Source organism: Rana temporaria, chromosome 8 (assembly GCF_905171775.1).
Source record: "Rana temporaria chromosome 8, aRanTem1.1, whole genome shotgun sequence".
NCBI classification, from domain to species: Eukaryota; Metazoa; Chordata; class Amphibia; order Anura; family Ranidae; genus Rana; species Rana temporaria.
The window spans coordinates 110,303,976-110,325,948 of NC_053496.1; the positions used below are offsets into that span (position 1 = coordinate 110,303,976).

The window sequence follows — 21,973 nt, forward strand, 5'->3', positions numbered from 1 at the left end:
CCCAGGTCTTGCTGCCTGGAATTTAAAGTAGGGCTGTTACTGATTACAATTTTTGTGTTCGAATAATCAATTTTTTTTTAATCGACTAATTTAGATTAATTATAACGCACATACATTTTTCGGATCGCCACCATATATAGTCCCCACTGTAACATCCACAGACATCTCCCCACTGTAACATCCACAGACATCTCCCCACTGTAATATCCACAGACATCTCCCCACTGTAATATCCACAGACATCTCCCCCACTGTAATATCCACAGACATCTCCCCCACTGTAATATCCACAGACATCCCCCCCACTGTAATATCCACAGACATATCCCCACTGTAATATCCACAGACATCTCCCCCACTGTAATATTCACAGACATCTCCCCACTGTAATATCCACAGACATCTCCCCCACTGTAATATCCACAGACATCTCCCCCACTGTAATATCCACAGACATCTTCCCCACTGTAATATCCACAGACATCTCCCCCACTGTAATATCCACAGACATCCCCCCCACTGTAATATCCACAGACATATCCCCACTGTAATATCCACAGACATCTCCCCCACTGTAATATTCACAGACATCTCCCCACTGTAATATCCACAGACATCTCCCCCACTGTAATATCCACAGACATCTCCCCCACTGTAATATCCACAGACATCTCCCCACTGTAACATCCACAGACATCTCCCCACTGTAATATCCACAGACATCTCCCCACTGTAATATCCACAGATGTCTCCCCCACTGTAATATCCACAGACATCTCCCCACTGTAATATCCACAGACATCTCCCCACTGTAATATCCACAGATGTCTCCCCCACTGTAATATCCACAGACATATCCCCACTGTAATATCCACAGACATCTCCCCCACTGTAATATCCACAGACATCTCCCCACTGTAATATCCACAGACATCTCCCCACTGTAATATCCAAAGACATCTCCCCACTGTAATATCCACAGACATCTCCCCACTGTAATATCCACAGACATCTTCCCCACTGTAATATCCACAGACATCTCCCCCACTGTAATATCCACAGACATCTCCCCACTGTGATATCCACAGACATCTCCCCACTGTAATATCCACAGACATCCCCACACTGTAATATCCACAGACATCTCCCCACTGTAATATCCACAGACACCTCCCCCACTGTAATATCCACAGACATCTCCCCCCACTGTAATATCCACAGACATCTCCCCCATTGTAATACCCACAGACATCTCCCCACTGTAATATCCACAGACATCTCCCCACTGTAATATCCACAGACATCTCCCCCACTGTAATACCCACAGACATCTCCCCACTGTAATATCCACAATCTCCCCCACTGTAATATCCAAAATCTCCCCCACTGTAATATCCACAGACATCTCCCCCACTGTAATATCCACAGACATCTCCCCCACTGTAATACCCACAGACATCTCCCCACTGTAATCCACAGACATCTCCCCACTGTAATATTCACAGACAACTCCCCACTGTAATATCCACAGAAATCTCCCCACTGTAATATCCACAGACATCTCCCCCCACTGTAATATCCACAGACATCTCCCCACTGTAATATCCACAGACATCTCCCCCGCTCTAATATCCACAGACATCTCCCCACTGTAATCCACAGACATCTCCCCACTGTAATATCCACAGACATCTCCCCACTGTAATATCCACAGACATCTCCCCACTGTAATATCCACAGACATCTCCCCACTGTAATATCCACAGACATCTCCCCCCACTATAATATCCACAGACATCTCCCCCACTGTAATCCACAGACATCTCCCCACTGTAATATCCACAGACATCTCCCCCACTGTAATCCACAGACATCTCCCCCACTGTAATCCACAGACATTTCCCCACTGTAATATCCACAGACATCTCCCCACTGTAATATCCACAGACATCTCCCCCCACTGTAATATCCACAAACATCTCCCCACTGTAATATCCACAGACATCTCACCACTGTAATATCCACAGACATCTCCCCCACTGTAATATCCGCAGACATCTCCCCCACTGTAATATCCACAGACATCTCCCACACTGTAATATCCACAATCTCCCCCACTGTAGAATCCACAGACATCTCCCCACTGTAATATCCACAGACATCTCCCCACTGAAATCCACAGACATCCCCCCACTGAAATCCACAGACATCTCTCCACTGTAACATGGTCCACATCTCCCCCACTGTATAGAAAGATTAGTGCTTTCTTAGTCTTACCAGATAAGCCGGCCGAACACGAGCAGTTGAGACCGGGTGATGACGTCAGCGCGCCACTCTAGGCCCACCTAGGCCGCCGCCGGGTGGAACAAGATGGCCGCCGCTCCAGGAGCTAGGCCAAAGCGGCGGCCTTTCCTATGGCCGAGGCAGCAGCGGAGCTCCGCGGATCACGTGGTGTGCCGATCCGCATATGGTGACCCATTCAGATCATGGATCATTAACGATCCGTTGCACCACTAGTACTGATCAAAATAATTTTGATCGATCCAAAAATGTAACAACTAATCGAGGAATTAATCTTTAATTTCCACAGCTCTAATTTATAGTGTTCCCTGTTACATAAAGTGTTACTCTCCTTTTTCAATACATTTTAAACTGTTATGCCGCGTACACGCGATCGGACATTCCGACAACAAAAACGTGTATTTTTTTCCGACCGAATGTTGGCTAAAAACGTGTATTGCATACACATGGTCACACAAATGTTGTCGGAAATTCAGATTGCCAAGAATGCGGTAACATACAACACTATGACGAGCCGAGAAAAATTAAGTTCAATGATTCCGAGCATGCGTTGAATTGATTCCGAGCATGGGTAGGATTTTTGTGAGTCGGCATTGCATACAGACGATCGGAATTTCCGACAAGAACTTTTGTTGTCGGAAAAATTGAGAACCAGCTCTCAAACATTTGTTGTCGGAAATTCCGACAGCAAATGTCTGATGGAGCCTAGACACGGTCGGATTTTCTGACAACAAGCTCACATCGAACTTTGTTGTCCGAAATTCCGACCGTGTGTACGCAGCATACGACAAGGCAGTATAATTATCAAGGAAAAAGTTTTTGTTATATGACTTGCTCAATACAGTACAGTTCTACTGTGTATGCCTGTTAACCTTTCCACGGTTTCATTTTTATTAAGTTTTTATTCTGTAGTTACATGACCTCTTAGCCTCACTTCCCATGCTTCTTCACCATTGCCAAATTCTCAGCAGTGGAGTTTTAACAGCAAGGCTCCTACTTAGAGCTGCTGTTTATCAACAGAGCAGTGGGTGGACAGGCAGTGTAAGAGAAAAGCTGACCCCAGGTGTATAGGCATGACATGCATTGGCACAGCGTCCTGTATGCCAGAGCAGCAAGCCCGGAGATGCAAACTGTGCATACCAGCACATATCTGCTTCTGTGCTTGGGGTGGTCAGACTGAAAGTGGAAACAAGAAGAACTGGCAAGATCACCAGGTATACAATAATCTTGTTAATACACATATGCATACAATATATTTAGTAAGAATGCATGTAGGCAGGCTGTCTTATTCTGCACTTGTTGAAGGCTGACCCAGGCTGGGGGGAGAGTTAAACATGTGTGCTCTGTTCCCAGGATTTTTGGTCCTAGTCAGCCCACCTGTGCTATAAAAAGGGGGAAGGCTGAGGTCCAGGGCACTTGACTCGTCTTGACTCGGCTCTTGGCTTGATTCACAGTCTTGGGACTGCTGCACCTTGCAATCCGTTGGAGGTACAGGGGGTTCCGGAGATCATCCACGTCATGGAGAACACCAGCATGGACTATTGCCTGGGTAGCCACACAGCTATAGATAGAGCTAGGGATTGGACTTTGTTCATATTGGGCTGCAATGTTGAAGTCTCTTCAGTAAAGTTGTATCAACTGTTCTGAACCTGGTTTGAAGTTATTAAAGGGCTGTAAGTTGGTTCTGGCATATCTAAAGAACCAGGGTCTGTAAAAGCACAAAGGGGTATGAAGTAACACCAATACCAAAGGTTAAATCGGCCAGACAAGATAGAAGAGTGTCGCACAGTTCAAGACACAAAGCAACCAGTCGTATCCAATAGCAACTGGAATGGTGGAGATCCATGGCCTGGTCACATAGGTACGGAAGTAAAGGACTTAATAAGTGCACGCATGAGGTTTGCGTTATGTGCACTGCAGGACCCAATGGGAGGGAGGTAACAGAGGTACGTGGGACTCAGGGCCGATCCTAGGGTCACAGATGTCTGGGTGCAGAAAAATGTATGGTGCCCCACATGGGTGTGGTCATCTTACTAACTCCTCCCCTTTACAAATGTTTCTATGGCTATGACTCAAACACAGAGATGCTCCCCTAAGAAGTCTTCATTACCCTGGGATCCTCCCATGATCTTTTAACAAAAAAGAAAATGAGTACACTAATGGGACCTGGAGGGGGGGTCCCTTTAACGCACACAGAGAGGGCTTCTGTTAGAGAGTCTGTTAGAAAGAGCCCCCAGACATACTGCAGACATGATACAGGATCTTTGGTTACTAGGAGGGTGGCACTCGGAGAGCATTTCTGGGAGTGCACGGGATGATTGGCAGCAGCTCCAGCCAACCCAGAAGCCTCTCATCACACCGCCTACGGGAGAAGAGCTGACACACGCAGAGGGGGAGGGGCAGACAGGAGACTGCTCCACGCGCACCGGACAGAATAATTAGTGGAGCCTAGTACCGGAAAGTGTTCTGGTACTATGCTCCGCTGAGGTACCCAGCCCAAATTCCGGGGACAGCGGGAGGTATGCGCTCTTGTCAGTTGCCAGCAGAGAGAGCAATCGGGATGGGGAACCACAGCACCCGCTACATGCGCTCCGCCTTTGGACACAGACGAGGCGGAGGGAGGGTAGCACTCTGTGTTACACACACAGCTCCCGGTTCTCGCTCTGTAACAAAAGATTGCGTGTGCCTGGCGGCGATCGCGCCCGCCGGGCACGCGCACGGGAGTCGGGGGCGCGCGCCCCTATTGGCTGCTGGGCGAGGTGACGTATAGCTACGTGCTCTCGCCCAGCAGAGCCGACCTGCCGCCGTATAACTGCGGCTGGTCGGCAAGCAGTTAATGATAAATCTAAACCATGCAGTACGGCCCTATTAACACCGATGCATGTTTTTTATTTAACATGCTAGCTCTCAGTGAAACGTGTTCTTAGCTTTTTTATCATACTTATAATATTATTTGCAACCCTTGTGTTTAAAGGATCCTCAGAAGTCCAGGAAACATAAATCTATCAGGGTGATCCCTCTTCCCCAGCAATAACCATTCAGAAGTATCTAAAAGATGAGAAAGGATCTGTACATGTCATAGGCACTTTTTGATTATTTTATAGAATGGATCAAATGACCATTATCTAATGAACACCATAGATCCATAGATCAGATGTTACTTCCGTCCAGGGCCAGGAGAAGGGGTGGGCAGAAGGGACGGCTGCCCCTGGCACAATGGTTTATTGCATGGATGGGGGCAACCTGACCTTAACCCTAAGGGAAGGCGCTGGATGACCTTGTCTCGACACTGCTTCCGTCTGTGTTCCTACCTCCTAATTGCATTGACAAAAAAGTATACACTCACAAGACAGGAGTATTAATATTATTGTGCAGGTCTTAGAAAACAAATACGGTAATTAATGATATGGTTGTGTCAGAACATCTAATTGTTCTCAGATTTTTCTGATTTTTTTTGCCATCATATTAGTAATCTGGACCTTAATTTGTTAAGTAGGATGCAAAAAACACAGAATAATTATGGTTGTTAATACAGTGCCAATATATGAAATGCAGACTTCTGTACTGCCCTGTAGCAGGCAGTTAAGTGTTAGATTCTGGAGGACGTCTTATGCAACTGGCAGACACTTTGTCAGCTATTTTTGCACCTGCAGAATGAATGGGCAGCTTAATCGCTTAACAACAGTGACTGCTCACACAGTGTGTGACCACAGCATATACCTGTTAACTCATTGTAGGTTAAATGAACAAAACTGCTAGGAACAAACTACTGGGCCAGAAGAATAATCAAATGTCATAAGTTGAATTACTTAGAGAAAAACCCACGCTATGGAAACACAATATATAATTATGTGATTTAGGCTGCTGCTGTAGTGTAAGGTGAAAAAAAAAAAAGTGATAAAACTCAGCGCTGCTCCTATAAACAAAACACTAATATGGTATCTAATTCAAAATACCTGCATCAACATATTCAATAGAATAACATTACTTAAAGGGGTTGTAAAGGAAAAAACTTTTTTTCATAATAAGCATCCTTTACCTGCAGACTTTCCTCTTTTCACTTCCTCATTGTTCGTTTTTTGCTCAGAAGTTGCTCTATTTCTTCTCTGTTCTGTTCACTTCCTGCTTGTCTGATTTTACTGACCACCGTGATGGGAGGCTTTACTGTGGTGGTCAGTGACGTGCTCGCCCCCTCCTGGGAACTACATCTGTGCGGCAGGACGCTCTCTACATGTTAGAGATTTCAAGGAGGTGTGAATTACTGGGCGTGCCACAATGCATACTGGGAAATGTAGTTCTTACATGAACGAGCGCCGCAAACCAGGAAGTGAATGAGAGAACAAAAACTAGAACGCCGGAGGTGATATACCGTAGATGAAGGAATTTAATAGGTATTTACTTGTTTTTTAACAGAATCATTACACTATTCTGTCTATCTACCTTGCAGACATTAATTTAAGCCCAATTTTTTTTTTCCTTTACAACTCCTTTAACAATGTGATATAAAGTGCTCAGTGCAATCATAAAAAGTCCATTCAGTGTGGAGTGCTGAGCTTGTGCAAGCTATGCAGTTTGGGGTGGTTGTCAGGTGACTCTCCTTGCCCCCCTCCTGGGTCCCCATTCACCAGAAAAAAATCTTTAAATATGCCTGTTTGTTATATTAGGATGGTGTCTCTGATCAGGATTGATGGATACGGTCATTATATAGAAATTACTCCTTTCTTCCACCGATATGTTTAAGAGTGTATGGGATATCCTAGATCCGAATGCAAATATGGCAATTAAGGGAAAAGAGTATGTAGTGTAATTTACTGCTAGGTTTATTTATAAAGATACAAAATATTATACTTACATCAAAAACTTTAAAAAAGTGCAGAGAAAAAATGCCTTGGCATGCAAACAACCATCACAAGGTCTCCTCAGCTTGACATGTTTCGCCCCTCCAACTGGGCGTCATCAGTAGCTTATGAATATACGCCCCCCAGCAGTGATACATAAGGATGAACCCCAGTGTGTTTGCACAGCCCACGTGCAGAGCCCGCCAGGAAGTTGGCACTGCGTTGCGCTAATTACAGGCTGCAGAGATCGGGAAGTGTCTCACTGCCTGTGATTAGTGCAGTGCAGTGATGACTTCCTGGCGGTGATAAATACCTCACCAAGTTTCCGCTCCTGAGCATATATTCTCTATACGTCATACTATGGGATTTTAATAAGTGATACATGTGTAGCACTACCCCCGAAGGAGCTGCTGGTTTAGATTGGGTTTTTCACGTTACCTCTAAGTTCGTTGTCCAGGGTAGAAAGTCTGTAGAAATTGCAATGTCCACACAAGATGTAAAACCTTCAGCGGTTTTATTTCTTTTTGCTGCATAAAACTTGTGAAGGAAGTAGAGAGTATAGAGAGAAGGGGAAGGTTCAGGTATGCAGTACAGAATGCACAAAAAGTATCTACAGTTCCAGTATTCACCACTCATCCCTTGGTGGGTATTGCTCACCCGGATAGGCCCCTCTCACATGGCCTAGCAGCTGGAATGATGCACGCACAGTATGTGAACAGTCTCTGCCACAGACCGTCTGAGAACAAAAGATGGATAGTCAGGGATCCTCTGCCACCGGATTTCAGTCCCAAACTTTCTGCCTTACAGCAGAAGAGCCTTTAAGCCGATCCGGTGGGCTGTAAGACACATAGAGTAGTGGATCCCTTGTTAACGAAATCACCAGCCCTATACTGAGACACCAGCCCGCATTGCTTGGTCTCCTCCAGGGCAGATCCTCCTCCAGTCTCCTTTGTTAAGCAGCTTCCCCCACTTGGATGGACAGCTTGGGATCCCCTTAGAATCATAGGCCCCAGCCAGCATAGCTGGGCCTACTCGTTCGAGATGCAGCCTCGGACCAACGTGGTCCCGGGGTTGGAAATCACACACTCACCTCGCGCCAGGAGCCACGAGGCAAAGGACCCCAAAAAACGGTGTCTGCCCCTTAAGTATCCCTTCCCAGCATGCACAGCGGGGCACCCATCCCACTGAGCTGCTGCCGAGAAGGGTCACTTAACACACCATGGTTCGCCTGAGTTCCAACATGGGCCTGAGCTGATAACACCACCTACAGGCAACAAGGGAACATTTCCATCAAGCACAACCATAGCCAGAACAGAGGCTAATTTCCATGATATTGGTAAAGTCTGAGCCCAACTATTGGCTCAGATGCCCCCTAAATTTATAATAGCGCCCCAATCATTGGGAGTAGGGCGCTACACATGCAAAACACCCATCATACACTCAACAATAAGGGAAAATATCTTTGGCACTCGCTATGATTGGTAATTTCTAATGCTATTTATGGAATAGCTGCCAAAGCAGTGGATCCATCGGATCCTTTTTCTCAACCCATTCAGTCCGAGCATAAACCTTTGCTAGATTTGGTCATGCCATGGGTGCTAGGATCAAAGTATTTATTCATTAGTGGACAGATTACGATATATAGGAGGTTTCAAGTGCCACTCTTGACATTGGTCTCAAGTGCCACCCTTGGACTGTCACAAGCTAAAGAAAATGGTCATTAACAGTAGACATTCTATAAGAGTAGTTGGAGACTAAGCTCATGCTGCAAGAGAGAGCCAGAGACTGCAGCCATAAGACTTGACTTCTACAGATTTATATCATTACCACGAATAATGAGCTTGGTAATGTTTGGATCCAAGTCAGAACCCATTTGAGCATCCTGCTAGGAAGCTGTCACCTTTACTGGGCCAATCATATGGGTGCAGGGCATTTCCCACCTTGCAACCGCACATACAGTATACAAGGGGAACGCTTTACGTTTCGAGGAAAAGAGATTTAACCTCCAAATACAGAAAGGCTTTTTTACAGTAAAGCCCTGTACACACGATCGGTCCATCCGATGAGAACGGTCTGATGGACCGTTTTCATCGGTTAACCGATGAATCTGACTGATGGTCCGTCGCGCCCACACACCATCGGTTAAAAAACTGATCGTGTCAGAACGCGGTGACGTAAAACACAATGACGTGCTGAAAAAAAACGAAGTTCAATGCTTCCAAGCATGCGTCGACTTGATTCTGAGCATGCGTGGATTTTTAACCGATGGTTGTGCCTACTAACGATCGGTTTTGACCTATCGGTTAGGAATCCATTGGTTAAAATTTAAAGCAAGTTGGCTATTTTTTAACCGATGGTTAAATAACCTATGGGGCCCACACACGATTGGTTTTGACCGATGAAAACGGTCCATCAGACCGTTGTCCTCTGTTTAACCTATCGTGTGTACGAGGCCTGAGGCCCCATACACACGATAGAATTTATCCGCGAATACGGTCCAGCGGACCGTTTCCGCGGATAAATCCTCTCGAGGATTTCAGCAGATTTTAATGCGATGGAGTGTACTCACCATCGCATTGAAATCCGCGCCGAAATCCTCTGGCGATGACGTGTCGCGCCGTCGCCGCGATTATGACGCGGCGACGTGCGCGACGCTGTCATATAAGGAATTCCACGCATGCGTCGAATCATTACGATGCATGCGGGGGATCCCTTCAGACGGATGGATCCGGTGAGTCTGTACAGACCAGCGGATCCATCCGTTGGGATGGACTCCAGCAGATGGATATGTTCTGCATGTCAGCAAATATTCGATCTGCTGGAATCCATCCCAGGGGAGATATATCGGATATATAGGATCTATCCGCTAAAACCCATTTGCTGGGATTTATCTGCGGATGGATTCTATGGTGTGTACGGGGCCTAAGAGCTGTTAAAATGTAAAATAGACTCCCTCAAGAGTTGGTCCTGGTCAGCTCAGTAGATTGCTTTAAAAAAGGCCTGGATTCTTTCCTAAATGCAAAAAATATAACTGAATACTAACATTTTTAGGTAAAGTTGATCCAGGAAATATCCGATTGCTTCTTGGGGGATCAGAAAGAAAAGCTGGAGAAGATTGGAGCATGCTTTATTCGGTTTTTTTTTGCCTTCCTTTGGATCAACTGTTGGTATAGGATTGTGTATATAGAGTTTTTCGATCCATTTGCGTGTGTTTTTTTTCTATGGCTTGAACTAAATGGTCTTTTTTCAGCCAGGTTACCTATGTAACTATTTATTCATTGGTCCAATACAGTGGCAGTTACCTTGCGGAATCCGACTAGGATCCAAACGGGCCTGAGCTCATCCCTAATTACAACCCCTTGGTAAATCAATGCTTGCACAATTGGACTTCCTATGGCCAATAAAAAAAAAAAACTGGCATCAAATTTGGTATTCCTCTAAACAAAAGCCTCTGTGAGGCCTCGTACACATGACCGAGAAACTCAACAGAATCCATCAAGAAACTTGGTGGGAGGAAACCGGTCGTGTGTACGTTTTTCATCGAGGAAACCGCCGAGGAACTCGACGAGGAAAAAAGAGAACAAGTTCTCTTTTTCCTCGACGGGAGTCTCAATTTCCTCGTCGTGTTCCTCGTCGGGCTGGTTTTCGACGAGAAACGCAAGCGTGTGTATGCTAAGAAACCCGCGCATGCTCAGAATAAAGTATGAGACGGGAGTAAAAGTAGCATTTGTAATGGAGATAACACATTTTTCACGCTGTAACAGACTGAAAAGTGCAAATCGTCTCCGACCAAACTTTTACTTAAAGGGGTGGTTCCCCCTAAAACACATTTCTAACAATAGATTCGTAAGACCCGTTACACTGCGGGTAGGCTGGCTTTTTTTTTTTTTTTTGTACATACCGACATCTCTGCGTTTCGTCCCTTGTCAGTGGGCGTTCCTATTTGATTGACGTTCCTCGGACGGGCGCATACGTGACGTCACGACTTTCCGAAAGAAGCCGAACGTCGCTGCGCAGGTGCCGTATAGAGCCGACTCTATACGGCGCATGCGCAATGACGTTCGGCTTCTGTCGGAAAGTCGTGACGTCACGTATTCGCCCGTCCGAGGAACGTCAATCAAATAGGAACGCCCACCGCCAAGGGACGAGACGCCGAGATCTCGGTATGTACGAAAAAAAAAAAAAAAAAAGCCAGCCTACCCGCAGTGTAACGGGTCTTACGAATCTATTGTTAGAAATGTGTTTTAGGGGGAACCACCGCTTTAACACGCAGTAACATGAGATTAGCAAAAGCAGCCCCAAGAGTTGTGCCAGTGGAATCGAACTTCCCCTACCGTTGTATGTCACCGCGTTTGAGAACAAGGAGATTTGGTCTTGACCGTGTGTACGCAAAGCAAGCTTTTCGAGTTCCTCCACAAGCCTAACAAGGAACTCGTCGAGGAAAACGATGTGTCTTTTCCGAAGAGTTCCTCGGTCGTGTGTACGAGGCCGTAGAGGGGAAATGCATAAAAAAAAGAAATCTATAGTACAAAAAAAGTAAACCAAAACCAGAAGATAGCCTAGTCTTTTTTTTTTTTTTCACTGGCCTGAGCAAGCACCTTGGCAGGGAAAACATTGGCTACTGCCTGCTGGACCCCCAATATGTGCCCTTGACCACAGGTTGGGGGCCAGGATATAGATCCTGGAATAGTTTATAGTAATAGAAGCTTTTCATCAATAACCAAGTACACAGGATTTAAATCCAAGTGTACGATAATGATTAATGACACGCAATATTATTTAGCATGGCTTATGTCCCAGAGATCGTGGTTGCCTGTAACTTGTTGTTCAGAGATCGAAAAGGCCATATATTGATGTTATGCCATTTTTATACTTGGTATATGCCCATATGTGTACTGGAAAAACGAGGGACAATAGAATATTGTGGAGAAAAGAAAATGATTTTACAATAAGGCATGAATGCTCAGGCCCATAGTATTCATTGTTATCCACCGACCCACCCAATGTTTTGCTCTCTATGGTAACATTGCTGTTTTAAAGTGCCAATTTCAAAGCTATTGTTCTGCATTTTTAAAGCACACTGAATAAGTAGTTCCTTTCACCTCCAATGACAGGACATCTGCATAGCAACACATAACAAACCTAAAGGAAATTGTTCAAATTGCGTATGTGTCTGGAGGCACTAAAACAGTACAGGGCATCTGTGTCATGGTGCTGTTTGTATACCAAGCTGTCAGACTCATCACATGCATTTTACATGTCATTGTCACTAACACAGGAAGTACAATTGTGGAAGCATTGATTTACCAAGGGGTTGTAATTAGGGATGAGCTCAGGCCTGTTTGGATCCTAGTCGGATTCCGCAAGTCGGATTCCGCAAGGTAACTGCCACTGTATTGGACCAATGAATAAATAGTCACTAACACAGGAATCCACCAGCCATTTGTCTACAATTAAAACAATCTATGATCTCATTTCAGATTTACCATTTAACTATGACTAGTCCTCCTCAACATATCGGGGTTAATTTACTAAAAGCACATTAATTCAGCTGCCTTATCGCTTTTGTTACAATGTATTCACTAATTAGTTAAATGTTTTGCTTTTCCCCTCACCACTTTTTCCTATCCCCTGGAGCAAAATGTTTTGTTTTTCTCCTCATTTTTCTTATTTCATTTACACTTCTCATGTACACTTGCATCTTTACATCATTCATACAACACCCCATATGGGTTTCACATTTAAATATTCACACAACCTTCACATATTTTATGCTTTGCACATTGTTTAATACATTATTATTATTTGGATTTTTTTTCCATAATTCACAGATCACCTTTCACATCATCCAATCTCACTATGATATCTGAATATATATTCACTCATTCATTCTTTTCCTTAGTTATTTTCCCTTTCACTTCACACATTACATCTAAAAACGAAATCTTGAACCAACACCTAAATAAAATAAAAATATATATATATATATTTTTTTTAAAAACATTCTTTAAAGAAACATAATCAAAATAATTATATTCAATAAAAATAAAAAAATAGTACAAACCTATATTCATATATTTCCTGTGATTTATGTATTGATGTATCCTTTTGGACTACATGAAATAAAATCATTTGTAGTATTCGTATAAGGGGACTTCTATGACAGCCCTAATTTAACTATATATTTATAATAAAGAAAAATAATTATATGTTTTAATGCTTTTCGGCAGGTGTCTGTTCCTCCCCCTGGCCTAATATCATCAGGTGTGCTACCCATATTCGGTGACTCCTTGTAAGTTACATGTGACCATCCATTTATTGGGGGGGTGACCTGGTTTTGGGGTGTGAAGAGGTCGGGACACCAGCCTGTGGATCCTTTTGGGGCTCTTGTTACTTTGATGGATGAGTTCAGTGCAGATTGTTTCATTCCCAACCATACATATTGACTTGGTAATTTTTGTTAATCTTTCTTATAAAGTAGTTTGTGTTTTCTTCTTTCCCCTGTCCTTTTCCCCTTTCAAATTATGGGGATATGGCAGGTAGGATATCTGTAGAAGCATCTAATAATTTTTGTAAGTCTTTTCCAGTTACAACAAAACCTCTGAAGAAGACCTGTATAAAGGTCGAAACGTGTTAGAAATTGTTATATGCTTGTATATACACATGTCAAGCTGTTCATCAGTTGTTGTTTTTTGTCATTTATTTATATGTGTGGGAATTTTAACCACTTTTGTACCTTTGTAACTCATATCTTAACTATTTGAATATCCCCCTTGTATGTGTCATCACACAATAAAAACTTCCTTCTTTTTACATACGTTGTCTATAATCCATTTATTGAGCTGCCCAAAAACCCCGCTGGGGGAAATACCCTTGACAACTGCCTTTAGTATATAACCCCCATCATGTCATTCCTGCATTTTTTTGTTGCTCTGTACACACATTCTGTACATTTGTGTGTATAGATTACTGGTCACAGCACAATCAGAAAATGGGGACAGGTCCAGAAGTGCACAGTGATAAAAAAAAAAAAAAACAATTAAAGGGGTTGTAAAGGTAAAAGTTTTTTCACCTTAATGCATCTTATGCATTAAGGTGAAAAAACTTCTGACAATACCGCCCCCCGCCCCCCCCCTCGTTATACTTACCTGAGCCCTCCAAAGTCCCGCGTTCATCCACATAATTTTCCTCGTCGCTCACCCTGGCCATCTATTGGGTAGAGTGGATGGATTGAAAGCAGCGCAGCCATAGGCTTGCGCTGCTGTCAATCTTATCCGATGACGCGGCGCACCGGGGGTGGGGCCTAGTGATACAGTGAGCCGCAATAGCCGCTTGCTGTATCATGGGAGCGTGCCCGCAAGGACTCCACACCATGCGCGCTCGCTCGCATTAAGGTGTGGAGTGCTTGCCTGGAGAAGCCAAGACAGCCGCCGAATGGACCCCAGAAGAAGCAGTTTGGGGACACTCTGTGCAAAACGAGCTGGGGCCATAAGGAGAAGTAAAAAAGGTGGAAAACCTAAAATAACAATGGGTTGCAGACACCTATTGGCTTGCTCTGAAAATGCTAAATGCCTGTCTATTATATTTTCTAGTTTAAATACTCAATACCACGATAATCGAGCTTATCAAGTAAGTCAGACCGAAGTCAGACGTTTCTTTCTACAGATTTATTCTGTGTTAGTGGCCTAAAGTATTGAAACCAGAGGATCAGCATGACAAACGGGCAACCAGAATTTTCATTATGAGAATTCAGCAATGGCAGCTTCTATGCTTTTCTGGGGTTTCCTTAATGCCTGTGTTTGCACCCCCTAGGTGCCAGTTGTGGCCATGCTATGCAGCCAGGGCCTTATAACAAACCAAGACACGTGGATTGCAATGAAGGGTCTGCTCCATTCTGGATGTTTGCTGGAGCCTAGATGTGCTGCTGTCCTTGTGCACAATGGCAAGTCATAGACCATGATATCTCCAAACCCTGATCAATTGCAACTCCTCAAATGCCCGGAATTACTCTTGCACAAAGCTTTGCAAGTTAACAAAGTTTCAGGTTAGGACTTCATGTTTCAACCCAATGCCTGAGGCCATAGAACATGAGGGCCCAGCCCACGTGGTTCATGACATACTGAGAGGAAGCCATACTCGCGTCACCTGGAAAGTGACCATTTTCCCTAACCACTACCAGCTCTATGGCAAATCAGGTTTAGACTCTCACATTGGATCATTTGGCTGTGCACATGTTTTCATTGTGTTAGCGGTGCAGTGCAGGATTTCCTTTGTTTCTTTTTCCACTCACTTAAAGCGGAGTTCCACCCTAAAAACAAACTTTTTATTAGCAAAGTGCACTTTGAAGTGCAGTCGCTGTAGATCCGAGGGGGACATGCAAGGAGAATAAAAAACAGCATTCTAGCTTGCACAGGATTGGATGATAAAATCAGCAGAGCTTCCCTTCATTTCAGATCTACACCTCAGATTAACAACGACTGCACTTCCAAGTGCACTTTCAGTGCAATTTTAAGTGCATTTTGCACTTGTAGTGCAAAGTGGATTTGCCTTTCGTAAACAACCCCCATTGTGTCCCACTAAGCTATATAGGCGGGTTTTCTGTGGTGCTTACCTATTATCAGTGCAGGGTACAAGATATTCCTCTTCAGGACCAAGGCCTAGTGCATCCCTTTACCAAGAGTGAGACCTGCTCCCACTCTGTACACTTCTCATAACTACATGTGCTGCATGCAGGCTCAGACCCTAAACTGCTCCTCCTGACTGTGGGGTACTCGATAGGCCAGCGAGTTGACCCTAACACAAGGCCAGTGGGGAAGTGACCATACCTTAAAGATAACCCGCCATTCCTTACATCTGCACCACAATAAGCTCCTGTTACACTATCGGGCAACATCAACAGGCATAGGTGTGCACAGCCTTTGGCATTAGGGTGTGCACCCCAAAGCTCAAACACACTCTACCAATCACTCACGATGTTCATTAAAGTGGAGGTTCACCCTTTACAAAAATTTCTGACATCTCACGGAGTCGCGCCATCCTACTGACAGAATGCGTTTTTTTTTTTTCTCAGCACATACCTCTTAATCCCGATTTTCACCTCACGGAAATCCCGCGGGAGTGGGTGTTCCCAAGCAATGCCTGTGATTGACAGGCTTCCGAACGGCGCATACTGTGCGTCACAGGTTGCCGACAGAACCCGAACGTCGGTGCGCAGGCGCCGTATAGAGCCGCACCGACGTTCGGGTTTTTTCGGCAACCTGTGACGTGCAGTATGCGCCGTTCGGAAGCCTGTCAATCACAGGCAGTGCTTGGGAACGCCCACTCCCACGGGATTGCCGTGAGGTGAAAATCGGGATTAAGAGGTATGTGCTGAGAAAAAAAACAAACCACCGGCATTCTGTCGGTAGGATGGCGCGACTCCGTGTGATGTCTCCCACCAGCAACAACTGGTGGGAGAGGGGGGAAGCCAGAAGTGCTGTGGGGGGAAGGAGGGGGAGCCAGGTCAGTAGGGGGAATCTGTCTTCACAGGGTGATTAGGGTGTGCCTGGGCACACCTGGCACATCATGTGCGCACGCCTATGTCAACAGGTATTCATCTTTGGCCATGGCTGCTAACGATTAATGTGACAGGAGACCACTTTCACTGACAGAAATTAACATCTGTAAACAAGGTTAATTATTTATTGGTTGTCTTTTTGCTGGCTGTGTGATTCTGCTCATATCGTGCCCCATTGACACAGCAGGGGAAATCTCACTAACAAGAATATAAACAACAATAAAAACATAACTAGAGATGAGCTCAGGCGTCCTCTGAGTTCATGTCTACCCAAACTCCAAGCCCACACTTGTTATTTTTTTACTCCATTGAGCTGTAGGTTGGGCCATCTCCACCCCACACCTCATGTAAACAAAGAGGCAGACTGCAGGAATGACCCAGCCCGCAACTCAGTGGAGTAACAAAAGTGTGAGTTGAAAGTTTGGGTAGAGATGAGTTTGAAGAATGCCCAAGCCCACCTCCATACACGATGATAGTTCAGTTGGTCATTTATACTGAAACAGATTTGTCATGGTAAAGCACAGACTGGGAGGTGGTAAACTTCTAATATCGAGTGATACAATATAACACAATTCGCAATATAGAGGCTAGTCTGCTTTCTTCAGCTATGACCCATACTGTGATATACTTATTAATTCATTGATTTCTGCCACCACTCAACTAGTAATGCTGTTGGTAGGAGTTGAATAATGTCTTTATTTTGAATGCCAATTATGTAACATAAATTCTACAAATGGCCAAACACCAAATAGATTTGTTATTGTTTCAGGAAAGGAAAATGGCAAGCGGAACGATGGGCCCTCAACCTGTATTACGCCAGGCACAGTAAGTATCGGCAAATAAAATATTTGTAAAACATTGTGGAATAACACGGCTACTTTCTGCAGATCCTTATCAGTTCTGCCAGTAAATACAACATGAAAGGCTAAGTTCACCTTTTGAACAAAAAATTAATGGGCCTTTTTTTTTGCAGGTAAAAAAATGCGTACAATAATACCTCAGATTGCGAGTAAGGCCCCTTTCACATGGGGCGGATCAGTAATGATCCGCCCTGTGAACCTCCGCTTGCTCAGTGGGGATCGCTCCGCTGATCCCCGCTGAGCCGGCGGATGACAGGGCGGTCCCCAAACACTTTGCAGGGACGGCCCTGTCTTTTCTCCGCTCTCCCCTATGGGGGGATCGGATGAACACGGACCGTCTGTCCGTGTTCACCCGATCCGCCAGACGGATGGAAAAGTAGGTTTCTCTTATCGTCCATGGACGGACACAGCTCCTTAAATCTTGACAAGTGGGTTATGTTCCCTGTTTACAGGAGAGGACTAGGCAGAAACATGTTAAATAGTTAAATACATGTTACATTAACAGAGTTGAACAGCCCCGCCCAGGGGGCGGTCCCTCCAGACATAACCCTCCTCACTGCAGCTTGCAGCCTCAGTTTCGTTCTGCCTAGCAAAGGAGAAGGACGTATGGCTCCCTTTGGGCCCAGCGCCCTGAGGAGAAATTTTATTTTATTTTACTTTACTTTTTCTTGAATCTTCTTTCAACTGTTGGCTGAGAGACAGGCTGGATATTATAGATCCTTGTAGTCTACTCAGTCCGACCAGCAAGCGTGGGCACACCTTTGCAAAGAGGCTTGGTCTGCCACGCCATACCTCATGACTCCTGAGGTGGCCGGTGAGCTTTGCTCCGAGGTCCACATATGACTGAGCTGTGGTGTTGTCTCAATCACAGTGGACCGGGCCGACAGCTACCTCCATTGCGGTTGTAGGTCTGTCAGGAATGCGTCAGCGAGTCCTCGCTCGGACGGGTAAGTACAGTCCCTCCTGCTTCGGTGGGTTGGTACAGCTGGGCATTCCTGGGGTTCGGGGGTCCCTTCCCCTTACTTCCCTGCTCCTTTCCCTTGCTGCATTGCTAACATTGCCGCTGTCAGGGGGGAGGGGGCCTTCCTGAGGGGACTGTTATCTGGTCTGTGTTTTTTCTTTTTTGTATTGGGCTTTCCTGTGAGGTAAAAAGCCCTGTGATGAGCACAGATGTTTATGATTATACTTCAGCAGACGCTGACTGATTGGTGACACCTGTAATGGTTTTGCTTTTTATGCTGTATCTGTGACTTGTCCTTAACCTGCCTGGCGGTATTCCCGAGTCTGACTCGGGGTTAGATTTTCCTGCTGCGAGCGGTAACCCCGAGTCAGACTCGGGCTTGCCTCGCTAGATCCACAGGCATGGTTTACTTACCTTGTCCCTGGATCCAGCGATGCCACCGCGCTGTGTGAGCGAGCAGGACCTCGCTCGATTCACACAGTGCCTCCGTGTGACGCCGATCTCCGTTCCCTGCGACGTTACGACGCACGGGGACGGAGAACGGCGCCAAATTCAAAAAAGTAAACAAACACTTTACATACAGTATACTGTAATCTTATAGATTACAGTACTGTATGTAAAAAAAACACACCCCCCTTGTCCCTAGTGGTCTGTCCTGTGTCATGCATGTCATTTTATATAATAAAAACGTTTCTTTCTCCCTGCAAACTGTAGATTGACCATAGCAACCAAAAGTGTCCCTTTATGTCAAAAATAGTTTTAGATCAGCTAAAAAACAGCGATAATAAATTATAATCACTTGCAGAATTGTGCGATAGCGATTTGTGGGGAAATTCGTCATAAAAAAAAAAAATAATGACAGCGACAATTCTGCAACTGAAAAAATTTCAGTGATTTTGATTTGATTACATTATTGAATAATTTTTATTATAATTATATTATTATTTGTTATAATTATTTATAATTATTTATTATATTATAATTTATAATTTTGTTTTTAAAAAAATCTCATACCCGGGATGCCTATTAGAATCTTGTTTGGTCAGATTTAAGTGAGTTATTTCTAAAAATTACAGACCTACAATATAAAACGCCAAATTTCCTTGCAAATAATGGTACCGCTTTCAGCATGTTTTTTCTGAAAGAATCATACCGCCAGGGAGGTTAAATAAAACAGCCCTATGAGGCTTTTCCTGTTTAAACACAGGTCCCTGCAAAAGTTACCTCACGGTTCTTTTCCTCACAGGCAGCGCTGTGCAGTCTCCTCCTGAGGGAGTCCCCTGGTTACCCCTGGTTACCCCTGGTCAGCGCAGCAAGTGGGTGAGAGGCCCTGAATAGGGCTCTAGGAGCTTTTGTCTATTTGTATGGACAGGTGTGCATATTATAATACACACTATATGTAAATATTGGAGTCAGTATCTGGGTCCTTCCCCACATGCTGGTGGTGGCAGCAGGTGTTAGCACCTGTGATTCCCACAGAGTTTTTATTGTTAGTCCTGGACACAGTTTGTGCCAGGGTGGGGGTGGACTGCGGGCGGGCGGTAAAAGAGTGCCCCCTTCCCCCGTTATTCCCCGGGGAATGCTCTGTTATGGAGCCATGGACTAGGTACCTAGTTGAAAAAAAAAAAAAAAAAAAAAAGAAAGGCAGAATAAGGCATTTATGGGTGCGCTTTTTACTGCTGCAAGGGACTCTCCTAAGCTGCATAGTGCAGCTGGGTTTCCGCTGAGGGCTCGGTCTTTTTTGGATCACACAAATCAGACCGCTGTGTAGGTTTTTTCCTTCTGTGCCCTTCTTTGATAATTTCTGAGATGCGGAATGAGAAAAGCCACTGAGGGCTTTTGTTGTCCCTCACCGCCGGGCGGGAACCCCCACATGTATGGATCTGACTGATAGAAGATCCGAAGTACTGACCCGTTCCATGTTTACCATGCTGGGGTCTGGCTTGCGGCCTATTGTGGCCACTACACTGGGGTCTCAGTGGTCGCTGGCGCTATTTTTTTGGGAGATTTTTCAATTACATTGAAAACTCCCATTGGCGCCCATTTTGTCGTAGCCACGCTATGGCGCAGCTTACATTGTGCTGGCCTTTTTCCTGTGGCCGCGTTCTGAACGCTCGGCGGCCATCTTGGAGTAGTCCTGACCCCTAGTGCTGTATACAACTCAGAGTGAGCATTTTGCACCAGACAGTGGAGGAGCACCGACTCTCTCCTGAGGTTATTAGCCTAGCGGACCAGCTGGTCCAGGGCCTCATATAGGTCTGTGATGCTTCATTGAATGCTGCGCCCTTGTTATCCAGGGCGTCTGTTTCAGAATGGTTTTATGCACACGGTGGTGTAGTGCTTAACTCCATTACTTGGCAGCAAAAGAGTCATTGGTTCGAATCTGCACACTGACGCCAATCTGCCTGGAGCTTGCATTGTCGCTCCCTGTGTCTGTGTGGGTTTCCTCCGGGTACTCCGGTTTCCTCCAAAGACATGTGTGCATACACCTACATAATATACATACACACTATGTGTGTGTATTATTTAGGGGCAACCCTCCCAGGCCGTCAAAGGCCCAGCTGGGGGACTAATCTGTCCCTGGGTGCATAAGCCGATCACGCCGGCACCCAAATCCTGCCAATGTATATAGCCTTCCCTCCCTGTCTCTAGGTGGGAGGGGCGGCTTGCAGGTTCACAATTCAGTGAAACCTCCCTGCTCTCCGACTAGTGGGTCTGCGAGGTGGTCTCTTCGGAGTACTAGATAGGGTTTCCTCCTATCCACAGAACAAAGTTCTGTCCTTGTGTCTTCCCCTCCCGGCACGTCGGTCTGCCTTGGGCAGTGTGGGATTTGCTAAGCTGCAAGGTAATTTTACCTTTCCTGCAGGACGAGAGTTTTGGGGTTTTCTATGGGCCTCAGGCCCTAAATACCTTTGTGAACGTCGGGTAGTTCCGCATGGAATCCATTTGTTCGGTGGTAGCTGCGCTTCATCCGGGGGATGTCCTGACGTCCTCGGACATCAGGGACGCATACATGCATGTCCCGTTTTGCACATGTCACAGTGTTTTTTTCTGTGCTTTCTGATGAGAGAAGGGTCTCTGTCAGCCTGTGGCCCTCCCTTTTGATCTGGCGTCAGCACCATGGGTTTTCAGCTAGGAGCTCGCACTTATTTGAATTTTGTTGGGACAGCGAGGCTTTGCCTCATTGGCTACTTTGACGACTTTCTTCTGAGAGCAGCTTCTGTCTCCGACCTAGTGGATGGGTTATTCCCATTCAGACCCTCCGAAGATTCGGGTGGATGTTAAACGTTTAGGCCAGAAAGTGTAGCTCAGTGGCAGCAAGCCTGCCCTACATGTGTGCGACCCAGGGTTCAAATTATGGGCATGCTAGGTTCCGACTCAGCGTTGGAGTATCTAGTGTTGATCCAGACTCCTCAGTGGCAAAGGTCCTTCTTCCCCTGGAGAAATTGCAGACTCT

The 21,973-nt window shown here is 45.3% G+C and overlaps 1 protein-coding gene across 4 annotated transcripts in view; it reads left to right on the forward strand.

Moving 5' to 3' along the window:
• TBATA (thymus, brain and testes associated) overlaps nt 1-21,973 on the forward strand; it is a 54,491-nt gene that overhangs the window by 3,180 nt on the left and 29,338 nt on the right. For 2 of the 4 annotated variants that reach the window (XM_040320502.1, XM_040320501.1), the window contains exon 2: nt 17,465-17,520. In XM_040320502.1, the coding sequence (XP_040176436.1) occupies nt 17,465-17,520 (56 nt within the window). Of the gene's footprint in view, nt 1-13,369; nt 13,432-13,462; nt 13,590-17,464; nt 17,521-21,973 lie in introns of those variants that run through there. The other 2 variants (XM_040320504.1, XM_040320503.1) reach the window with 2 other exon arrangements.